At 40.1% G+C, this 12,533-nt stretch overlaps 1 protein-coding gene across 1 annotated transcript in view; it reads left to right on the forward strand.

The window, feature by feature from the left end:
- THSD7B (thrombospondin type 1 domain containing 7B) overlaps positions 1–12,533 on the forward strand; it is a 713,545-nt gene that overhangs the window by 536,013 nt on the left and 164,999 nt on the right. The window contains exon 14 of the mRNA XM_060257141.1: positions 6,149–6,327. Coding sequence (XP_060113124.1) covers positions 6,149–6,327 — 179 coding nt within the window. The remainder of the gene's footprint in view (positions 1–6,148; positions 6,328–12,533) is intronic.

Genomic DNA, 12,533 nt, shown 5'->3' on the forward strand with positions numbered 1-12,533 from the left:
CTGTTGTCTGGTTGCAGTGCAGAAGGTTAACAAAAATGTGGATACACAGCAAAAAGGAAAGTAAATGACATTAAGTAGGTATTGTATCTTTACAAAATAAATTTCACTGCTATGTACATAATTCTTCCAACTACTTTGAATAGATCTCTGTGTTCCCCCCCACACACACACACCTGAGATAACTGTGTGCAAGGAAACATTTTATGAGTCTGCCCTTTTTCATAAGGAAATTTAGTGCCATGGCCAACAAAGCACACTGCCCACTTGGGTTTCTGTGATTTTTTTTAATGCTTTAGAGACAATTCACTTTTCAGTTGGATTTTAAGATCTGAAATACCCCATCAATGTTCTAATTAATCAGAATCTTTTAAGAATTAACTAAAGAAATTAACTATTTCAAAAGCAAATACATTCAGATTGGTGGCAGAGAGGCATCCCTACTTTCCCCAAACACAGAAAGTGATGTCTCTTTTGAGATTATTCCTGCTGTGACACATACATGCTCAGCTAAACACAAAACTAGCTTGCAAGTGGATGGTGCTGGTAGAAATGAATCTTTTCCACCTATCCTTTTCCATGGTAGTTCTCTTAGATCCCTGAACAGACACTGGGTATCTGTGGACAAAAAACAACTCATCATGAAAATGCTGCAGTCAGTGGAGGAGAAGCAGGAAAGCCATTTTCTCCCACTTCTGCTGCTTTACTGGCACACCCATATTGGATGGTTGTTTTGGTTCTCCTTTAACTTCTGCCTTGGGGGGAATCATAGATGGAAAGAGTATGTTGGAGAAAATCAGTCTTACATTAATTCATAGTCTCCAGCCTTTCACAGCTCCTGCCATCCTGTACATATGCACACTAATTTAGGTTTGAGAGATTGATTAAAGCACAGGATTAATTAGTAAGGATTATATTTGTCCCAGTAAACTGTTTAGAAGAAAAGACCACCTTTGTATGTAGAACCATTGAGTTGGCTAAGAAAAAGATATTCTGAAGACAATAGTTCTGAAACTCTGTGTCAACACATAACCAGCTGGAAGGAAGTAGGATAAGGTGAACTGGGAGAGGTTGCTCAGAGAACCTGGATGGCAATTTTGGGTTTCCCTCTACATAGTGTATCAAGTGCTTTTTGACATCTATATAAACCAGAGGTTTGGGCTGGATTGTCACAAATATCTGGATGATACTCAGCTCTGTCTCATGCTTTCAGATGGTCCCAGTGAAACTGTGGAAATCCTGACTGCCTTGGGGCAGTTTTGGGTGGATGAGAGCTAATTCCAACAAGACTGAGGTGCTTCTGTTGGGTGAAAGAACTGACCTAGGTATTGTTGGTTCTCTAGGTTGTACTCCCCTTAAAGGAGCTAGCCCACATTTTAGGGGCTTTCCTGGACCTGGGCCTTCGATTGGATAAACAGGTGGCAGCAGTGACCAGGATCACCTTTCACCAGTTTCAAGTGATAAGTCAGTTGTGGTCATTTCTGGATGAAAAAGAATTTGCCACTAAAGCACATGCCTTGGTAACATCTAGATGAGATTACTGCAATGCTCTATCTGTGGCTGCCCTGGTGAAGTGAATAGATGTTATGGCAACAACAGTACAGATTAGATTAAGTCATAGAACCATTTCACTCCAGTCTTGTTCTATCCATACTCATTTCCATTTTGTTTCCAGGCCCAATTCAAGGTGCTGGTACAGACCTTTAAAGCCCTATATGGCTTGGGACCAGCCTACTCTAAGGACTCCTTGCTCCCTTATAGCCAATGTGACTATTACAGTCATCTTACTAGATCCTGCTTCATAGGGTTGCCAGCCTCCAAGTGAGGCTTCAGGATCTCCCAATATTACAACTGGCCTCCAAATGTCAAAGATCAGTTCTCCTGGAGAAAATGGCTGCCTCTGGAGAGTGCACTCTATGGCACTATCCTGCTTAGGTCCTTCCCCTCCTCAAACCCTACCCTCTCCAGGCTCCACCCCCAAATCCCCGGGGATTTCCCATCCCAGAGCTGGCTACCCTACTCCTTCAAATGCCCTTGTCATGAGTGGAATTTCCTCCTCAGGGAGATTTGCTCTTCCCCCTTCTATCATTATCTGCCACCAGTGAGCAAAAACCTTTTCATTTCATTTGGCATCCTCTAACCAATTTTCCTTCTTGGTTACATTTTTTATGCAGTTTTATACACATGGTTTGGGTTTTTTTTAAACCCTTTTAATTTTTTAAAAAACATTGTTTGCTGCCTTGTGGAAAGCAGTTTTAAAATTTTGTGGAAAATTTTGTGGAAAGCAGTTTTAAATAAAAATAAAATAAATACTTAAAAATAAAATTGCCATAAAATACAGCCACTTGTTCAATATGTTATATGTGTTTAGATACCGGAAAATAAAAATGAAATATTAATGTGTTCATTGCTAACTGGTGCCCTTTAAGTTGTACTTTACATTGGGGAGTTGTTTGATAAGTAGATCTTGAAATGTGTAGTAAGTTTGGAAACGAGTCCTGCTTCTGAAGATAGTTTCAAAGGGTAGCTGTGTGGGTCAGCTTGGTGATTTTAATGCTCGGATAGGCAGTAACAATCAGAAATGGATCTCTCATTTTGGCTTTGAAGCGGTTGAATCCCCTCCACTACAACTATGTTTACCCCGTTGTTCTAAAGATACTTTAACCAATAAGGCGGGTCTTAGATTAATTGAATTCTGCATAGCGCACAATGTTATAATATTTAATGGTCTCTCCAAATTTCCAGCTGCAAATGACTTTACTTTTTTTTCCACAAGGGGTTGCAGTGTGATAGATTTTTGTGTGGGCTCACCCAACCTTCTGTCATCTATCGATAACTTTTACATCGATCCGCGCACAGAAAGTGACCACCTGCCCCTAACTCTATCCCTACGATTGGATCTGGAGGTTAATATGGTATCACCTTCCCAATCCATGAAGGCCCCTGAGAATGTTCTAAAAAAAATCAAGTGGTCCCCGGCCCTAGAAAGGGAGTTTTCTTCCCTCTTTGGCTCTGAAGCGCTATGCAGATTAAGGGATTCAATCATAAATTCCAATTCAGATGATTCAATCCTTTCAGGATTTTCATTATTAATTGATTATTGTAGTGCCAAAGCTAAACCGGTGATCTTGTCTAGGTCTAGTTTCTCCAGCTGGTTCGATACAGATTGTTTAGCTTGGAAACAAGAACTGAGAGCTCATTTTAAAGAGGCTTGTCACTCCAAAGACCAATCAAAAATTAAGGCCTACATTGCTTACAAGACAGCCTACCTGGAGCTTACTACATCCAAAAAGAAAGCTTTCTTTCAGAATAAATGGGACCAACTTTACCACTCGATAAAATCTAACGATAATAAGGCCTTCTGGAGAATCATTTCAGGTAATCTAAAAAACAATTCTGTTACTGACCCAAATATCTCTGAGCAAACATGGGTTGATTACTTCTCTAACATTTTTGCTGCCCCATGTGTATCCCCTCCTATCTTAGCAAACCCCTCAGTTACTGATATGCCGGTCTGGCCTCCAGTAACTCTAGAGGAAATCAGTGAGTTATTGAAGGATTTAAAAGCGGGTAAAGCACCTGGCCCTGATGGCCTTCCCGCTGAGGTATTCACAAAGTTTGCCGATTGGTGGCTCTTGCCCCTTGCAAAATTGTTCTCTTTTATCGATCTGCATGGCTCCATCCCTGACTCTTGGCTTGACTCTATAATTATCCCAATATACAAAAAGGGGGGGTTGGAGTTACCAGAAAACTTCCGCCCCATTAGTTTATTATCTATAGTGGGCAAATTGTATGCAAAACATTTAGAACTCCGATTAACTGACTGGATGCGCCTAGGCAACATCATAGGTCCTGAACAGATTGGCTTCTCCAAAGGCAAATCTGCTATGGATCACTGCTGCACTCTGGCCTTCCTTGCTGAAAAATATATGCATACCGGGTCAAAAAAATTATATGCTGCCTTCATCGATTTGAAGGGTGCTTTTGATTCAATAGATAGAGCCCAACTATGGATCAAGCTAGGTTACCTGGGAATGGACCCTCGTTTGCTGTTTCTCTTGAGGAAACTTCATTCTAATACCTTTTGCCAAGTGAAATTTTCTTCTAGCGGTGACTTGACTAGTAAAATCCCAGTGTTAAAGGGGGTAAAACAAGGTTGTGTGCTGGCCCCACATCTTTTAAATTTATTTTTAACTGACCTGGCACAATTTTTGACCCCTATCAATGGTCATCCGCCTAAACTTGCAGGCCGAGCGGTCCCCTTATTACTTTATGCCGATGACACTACCATCCTCTCTTGTACAAGAGTGGGCCTGCAAAGGTATTTGAACGCCTTTTATGACTACTGTAATTGTAATTCACTTACTATCAATTATACCAAATCTAAAGTAGTTGTCTTTTCAAATTGCTGGGGCCCACAGAGATGGTTTATTGGCAATTCAACAATCGAGCAAACAAAAATTTTTAAATACTTGGGGATCACTTTTAACCACAAGTTAAGCTGGGTTTCACATCGTAACAACACCATCAACTTGGCTAAGTGTTCAGCTGCTCAAATTAAACAGTTTTTCTTTGCAAGGGGCAACCAATTAGTTCCAGCAGCTATTAAAGTATTCAAAGCCAAAACGCTTGCCCAAATCCTCTATGGTATCCCTATATGGATCTCAGCTTTTACCAGGAAAGTGGAGGGCATTCAAGCCTCATTCTTTAGACAAATTCTTGGTTTGCCAAAATGTGTGTCCTACTTTGCTCTCTGCTCTGAAGTGGGTCAGTCTTTGGTGGAGACAAAAGCCTGGATTGCAGTGTTTAAATTCTGGCTCAAAATTCATTTTAGAACAGATCCCAACAGCCTTCTTGATTGTATGAAAAGAGACCCATATATTTCGTCCTGGACAGCAGTGCTTCTGTCTAAACTCAATCAATTGGGGTTAGAGGTAGATGATTTTTCTACCTCTGAAGAGTCATATATCTTCAGATGTATTAAACTGAGACTGTGGGAATTGGAGGAAACGAAATTACGGCCAACTCTCCCTTATACTTGCTCTCCAGCTTCCTTAGGTCTTTATGCTTTTTGTGGCAAAATGCCCAATTATCTATCAGACCTAACCACTCCAAGTCATCGCAGGGCATTTATGTTGGCCAGACTAAATGCGTTTCCCTCCAAAGTTTTACAAGGGAGATATCAGCGAGTCCCTTTAGCCGACAGACTTTGCTCCTGTGGAGCGAATACCCCTGACTCAATCCAGCATATATTGCTTGATTGTTCTTTTTACCATAACCTCCGTAAAGATTTATTTGGCAAGCTTTCTTTTTCTCCAGATTTGTCTATTCTGCCACCCTGTTATTATTTATTGAGTGATACTGAGGGGGTGGTTAGTGAGGCTGTGGCAAAATTTCTGGCTGACATCCTTAAATTTAATTCTGACCATGTTTGAATGTATCTGTAAGCTCGGTTTTATTTTGATATTATCTCCAATGTTTAAATTTTTATATTCTGTGTATTTTTATCTGAATCTATTATGCCATTAAAGGTTTGGTATGACGGGTCAGCTGTAGGACAGCTGAGTTTGAACCCACTGGCACCCTACAGAGACCAGCAAGATTTTTGAGATATAAGCTTCTTAGAGACAAAACTCCCTTAGTCAGATCACAGCGCTTTGACTCTCAAAAACTTATATCCTGGAAATCTTATTGGGTCCCTTAGGCGCTATTGAACCTGCCTCCGAAGTTTTCTGCGCTCCTGCCCATGAGGCCTCTAATACTCCATCCTCCCTTCCAGATGAACCTTTCAGTGAACAGACGGTTCTCAGGCCTTTAATAACTAGGAAAGGATTTTAATAAATAAATATAAGTAAACTGGACAGCTATCTGTGCATTAACATGAAGAAATGTATAAGCCAGTGTGGTGTAGTGTTTAAGGGTGTTGGACTAGTATCTTGGAGACCCAGGTTTGGATCCCCACTTGTACCTTGGAAGCTTGCTGAGTGATCTTGGGCCAGTCACATTCTCTCACGCTAACCTACCTCACAGGGTTATTATGAGAATAAAATGGAGGAGAGGAGAATGATGTAAGCTACTTTGGGTCCCCATTGGGAAGAAAGGTGGTATATAAATGAATTAAATAAATGTTCTTTCTGTGTTTTGATATTAGGTTATGTCCAAGAACCTTGTGTGGTACCTTGTCCATTTGATTGCAAATTAAGTGACTGGTCTGCATGGGCCCCCTGCAGTACTACTTGTGGGACAGGAGTGAAAATTCGATCCAGGTGGCTGAAGGAAAAACCTTACAAAGGAGGGCGTCCTTGTCCTAAATTGGATCCTAAGAATCAGGTGAGGTGTATGAAGGGGGAAAAAACTGTTATTCCAGAGTGTTTGCTGATTTCTGGGGATTCTACAAAAATAGGGAGAGAAAAGGATTTCGTCCTTCTAGTAAATCTACAGTGCTATCCTAAGCAGAGCTGTACTGAACATGAACATATGAACATATGAAGCTGCCTTATACTGAATCAGACCCTTGGTCCATCAAAGTCAGTATCGTCTTCTCAGACTAGCAGCGGCTCTCCAGGGTCTCAAGCGGAGGTTTTTCATACCTATTTGCCTGGACCCTTTTTTGGAGATGCCGGGGATTGAACCTGGGACCTTCTGCTTCCCAAGCAGATGCTCTACCGCTGAGCCACCGTCCCTCCCCAATATACTGCTATAAACCCATTGGCTTTAGTGGATTCAGAAGGGTATAATTCTGCTTAGAATTGTACTGCTGTCCTCGCACCAGGCCATGCTCTGCCTGAACTATCAAAGTATATGTTGATATGGCTTAATTTTATGCTGAAGGAAAGCAGTCTCTGAAATATTCTGATAGCTGAAGGCCCTGTGAGTTAATGTTTATATCATGTTTGGCAAGAGCACACATAACTAATTTGAGTCAGTGAAATTAGCAAGACTATTCTGGAGTAAGTGGTTTGTGAATAATAATATCTAAAACAATCCATGAAGATCAAGCTTTTAAACTGCCCTACATGATTTTTCTCCCCTAATTCAATTTCACTCTGTTGTAATAAGTTTCTATCTGACAATTACAAGGTAATTTTCCAGTATGTATTCTATTCGGAAAGGACACAGATATAAATGGGAATATTTCAGATAGGAAATTAGAAGTAAAATATTTTTCACTTAATGTTCTAATTTAATATAATGAAAGAATCTTGGCAGTTAATACAGACAAGAGAATATATGGTTTCTAAACAGGTTTAAATGTTATAATGCTTTTAAAGTGTATTGAAACAAAGTAAGAAATATTCTCCTTCATGTCAATTAATTCTAAAAGGAAAAAGTTAATATTTGCTTTGTTTCATAATCAATGTATCACATTAATATAACTTTACTGGAAAGGTCCTTAGCAGTTTTTTAACTTGCAAGCTATCTTGACTTCTAAAAACCTCATATCCACTAATATGAAAAAGCAGGTTAATAAGTGTTTGGTTTCTGCTTCTGACCCATGACCATTTTTACACAAGATGTAGTAAGTTAACTGTCATCCCGCTGATACCTTTATTTTTCACTGGGCCCTGGCATGTTCGTTGTATAAGTGATTCAGTGCAGGAGGAAGAATCAGGCTTGTTTGCCTTTCTGTCCATCATCTGTGGCCACAAATTTGTCTGTCCACTATGAAAGGGGGGTGTAGAGGAAAAGGCATGTATAGGTTTAGATTAGAAAGGCTATGTATTTTTGGAGGGTCAAGCAAACTAGAAGCTCATTCCTACACTCAGGAAGCAGTTAGGTATGACTAGAAACTTCTTAGTGATAACTATCCAGCCAGGCTAGAAAGAAAGACTAGATGTAATTCTTTAGTCTACATTAAGGGGTTAGATAAAAATATGGAGCAGAGGTCCATCAGTGGCTATTAGCCACAGTGTGTGCGTGTGTGTGTATATATATATATATATATATATATATATATATATATATATATATATATATATATATATATATTTGGCCGCTGTGTGACACAGAATGTTGGACTGGATGGGCCATTGGCCTGATCTAACATGGCTTCTCTTATGTTCTTATGTTCTTATTCTGGATCCACAAGTGTACCAGATCCAGTTTGCCAAACCTATAGCAAGAGACAGCTTGCATTTCAGTTGTTATAGCTGAGGTAACTTTACCCTGTTTTATTTAATACCTGCTTTTAGAAGCAGGATTCAAATCAGCCTTATTCACAATCTTTCGTTTTCAGTATCTAAGGTTAGACTATGTTTTGAAATTGTTTTATTGCTTTCTACACATTAAAATGCATAAACAGTAGTGTAATAAAAATAGTGCCCAAGGAATTATGCTAGAGGGATTCTCAATAAGATAAATGATGCCCATAACTCAAATGCTTTCCTTCATGACTCTGGAATATCTCCAAACAGATAAAATGAAATCTCACTGTAAGGAATACACAACTGATAAGCACTTGAAAAGGAGATGAGCCACATCATCTACAAACGGAGTATAATATTTATGTGAAAATTCCAACACATTGCTTTTGTCCATTTTCTAATTTCAAAATATGATTAACAGCTCTTTTGAGGAAATGTTTAAATATTATAGTGGTTAAACTTTCATGGGAACTATGAAACTTAGAAACAGTGTATCTTTGCTGAAACCAGTGTAAGACCCTTGGACTTTTCCTAGTGTTTTGGATTCAGGTCAGTAGATAGAAAATTCTAGCTTTTTTTCAGAATCGCATTAGATTCAATTGCTTCTAGAATCATAGCAAAGAGAGAATGTTGAGAACTAGTACTTGCAAACATAAATAATCCTAATATCCCTATCTTCTTTAGAAAGTTGAAGTGGGTTCCCAGTGGCATCACTCAAAGCGGTGATCATGCCTATGTTTCTCTGTCTTCTGCATAGCATAACAAATATTTACCAACACGTGCTTTTCTACAGTGATACTCATTAAGAATGGGAGCTCTCTGGTTTTAAAATAGTACATGTTTATACCAATACATTCAGTGGCTATTATACTCAGTAGATCGCTATAAGTTGGAAGCGACCTGACTCTTAACATACACACATGGGTACTCAGATCCCCAGCTGCAAACCAGGGGAGAGTAACAACTTCAACGTGATGCGTGAACTGTGAATGCCAAGGCAGAAGTAATAAAGCATCCACAAACTGTCACCTGTTCTTTGATTGAAGATCCTTCACCTCTCAAGTGCCAGCAACCAGATTGTCCTAACCCCAGACTGGGGAATGAGACCAGCAAACCTATGATGCTTGGGGGTCTCCCAGCAGGGATGGTACCTTGGGTGAGTCTTCCTCCAAAGAGGATTCCACCCACATGGAGTGCAATTATTGGCTGGCTGAGGCATATGTCCCAGGCCTACCAGCATGGAGTGGAGTGGCCTATGCCTAGCACCATCTAGGGAATGGATTAGCCAATAGGGTTGCAAGGTGTACCCAAGTATGGCAGTGGGAAGCACTCCTGAACATCCACCAGATGTGCAAGGTCCAGGAGAGGATTTTAGAGGGCTATTATATTGATGTATTCACTCTTAAGGCAGAAGAGTGTACTGGTAGGTGGGCCTCCAAGCAAACATAAAGGGTTCCAGTAAGGAAAATGCGGAGCGCTTCTTTCAGAACTCATTCTTAGGGTACGCAGTGTTCATGAGCACTGTGTCATCTGCTAACCTGCAACTGGTTGGCATTTGTCTAGTCTTCTGTGCTCGGGTGCTAGCTAGGGATAGCCCTACCATTGAGTGTGATGAGACTTTTTGTAAGATGACTGCAAAACAAGTTGACTTGGTGGAACCATTTGGATGACAAGCTATGGCTTCTCATATTCAGCCTGCATACGAAATCTAGGAACAAGGAGAGTGAAGCTCTGTGCAAGATGACAGATGCTTAGAGTGAGGGTTCTAGTTCCTGATGCCTCTGTAAGCCCCAACTTTCACAAATAACTGGATGTCACAGCTTGTGAACAACAGGGAAGACTGTGGGGAACCTTAAATATAGAACTCCCATTAATAAAAGCTTTCCCCCCAGTGGCAGACACCAAAAATGTAGGGAACTCTGATGTTGGGACAGATCTTAAAATGGTATCTAAGTGGCTGCACAAGGAAGTAAATGAAAAACCTCTCACACAAAAAAAGATTTTTTTGGAACATATGGATACAAGCAGGCCTCGGATTCAGTAAGAGCTCACAGGAACACAGCTCCTGAACCTTTCTGTGAGTTCCACCTCCTCCTTCTGAGAGTTCCACCTCCCTGTCCATTGAATAGTATGTGCAGCTGAATAACAATCCCTAGATGAGCTCCACCACCTATTTTTCTACAAAATGACCCCTGGATACAAGAATTATAGAAATGATATAAAAACAACTAGAACCAATTTCAACACAAATTAAAGAACTGAAAGATGCAATAAATGACACAATGCAAACAAATGAAACAGTGATTGAACTTGGACTCACTCTGCAAGGGGAGATCAATCAGCTTCAGATCAATGACTGCCATATGAAGAAAAGGCTGGCATACATGGATAATAAAACTTGGTTTGGGCAAAAAAGCAGAAAAATCCTAAGATCTAGCTATTTTTCTTTCTTCCTGGTTGACTGAAGTTCTTACTTTAGAAGAAGGAATAGCACCCACAATAGATTGAGTTTATAGAGAAGGCTCCATACCTCCTCCTCATTCTCCTTACTCTAGAGACATCATCAATTCTTTTGTTTTCAGATGAGACAAAAAATCTTAAATGAATCTCACTAATGAGGTTTTCTGCAATTTAAAGAACAAAAGATTTTGGTCTTTCAAAGTATCTTCCCAAATATCCCGTTGAAACATAAAGAATGAGACTGATGCAGTCTTGCAAGAAACCAATATTAGATGCTGGTGGAGTTCACTTTTCAAGCTTTTTGTCAATCATAAAGATCTAGAAGAAGAATTGCAGATATATACCCCACCCTTCTCTCTGAATCAGAGAGGCTTACAATCTCCTACATCTTCTCCCCCCACAACAGACACCCTGTGAGGTGGGTGGGGCTGAGAGGGCTCTCACAGCACCTGACTTTTCAAGGACAACCTCTGACAGAGCTATGGCTAACCCAAGGCCATTCCAGCAGCTGCAAGTGGAGGAGTGGGGAATCAAAACTGGTTCTCCCAGATAAGAGTCCACACACTTAACCACTACACCAAACTGGCTCTCTGCACTTACAAGCTACCGATATGGACTCTGCCAGACAACTCTTAAAAGCCCTTAATTTGAATTTGGAAAAAAATGAAGATAGAAACCCAGATAAATGACAGAAGAAATCTCCCTCCATTCAAATGAAGTCAGATTCCAGTGAAATCTCGTTGAACATTATGTTTTGCTTTATTTTGGCTTGCCATACTACACACTGTAATTATATGATTGATTTATTCTATGTTTCAATAGTGTATTAACATACTTCTTTTTATTGGGTCAGGAAGTTGGCCATTCTTTCTCTTGTTGCCTTCCACCAGATAGTGAATCCCAGTCCAGAGCTACTTAAATAAACCCCATGTTGGTGGGTCTTATCTTGGTACCTGGCAGTATAGCCCACTTAAGGAGTTAGTTGTGAATGTTTTTCTTTACTTTAACAGTTATGGTTGGATGGATTTTGTTGAAAGGGGGGGAATTGGGTGTTTTTTATTTTCATGTAGTAGAGCAATTTTGAAGCAAGTTTGGGCTTGAATGAAAATGTTTCAGTTTACATCAGAGGTTAGACATTCTATATATTTAAACGTTGTTACCTATGTTGTGTTCCTCGTTTAAAGCTTTGACACTGAATTGTAGGGGTCTGAATAACTCTATTAAATTAAGAAGAATCACATCAACTTTAGTCTGGGAACACCGGATCTATTATTTCTCCAAGAAACTCATTTTAAAAATTCTGTAAAACAGGAGTTGAAAACTCACTGTTTTCCATTGCAATTTCAAACCCTAGAAATTAAAAATTGAGGGATATTACAGTTTTAATTTCAATAATATATTCAATTTTGTTGCTCTGATATGGAGTTTTTGTAGTAGTCTCCAACTATTGGAAAGATCACCAGATTTAGGAGGCTATGGACTTCCTAATTTTATTATTATGAAGAAGCACAATTCTTTGAGGAAGAGGCCCCAAAACTGCAGGGCAGCTTCAGGGGACTCCCCAGCATGAAACCCCCCTGGCCCAAAAAAACTGCACCCATCTGTGGGCACCCCAAAAGGAACACTGCTCCCAATGGTGAGAAAAAACCAATTAGAGCCACTTCCTCACTGTAATTGTCGTGGGAAAAGTGGCTCTGGGGAGCAGGAGGTTTTGAGGAGAGCCCCCCAAGCTGCTGTGCAGCTTCAGGGCACTGTCCCACACAAAACCCACAAGGCTAAAAAAAAAATTGGACCGGGGGTCCAATTCCTGGGGCACCCAAAGCCAAACCTAACTTCACACTAGATAATCTCTATAGGACCCAAATGCACTACATCCCTCTATCTACTCTATGAACCCTGCAGTGCAGGCCTGGAACCAATATAAACCCAGTT

The sequence above is a fragment of the Heteronotia binoei genome, chromosome 16, assembly GCF_032191835.1.
Source record: "Heteronotia binoei isolate CCM8104 ecotype False Entrance Well chromosome 16, APGP_CSIRO_Hbin_v1, whole genome shotgun sequence".
Taxonomy (NCBI): domain Eukaryota; kingdom Metazoa; phylum Chordata; class Lepidosauria; order Squamata; family Gekkonidae; genus Heteronotia; species Heteronotia binoei.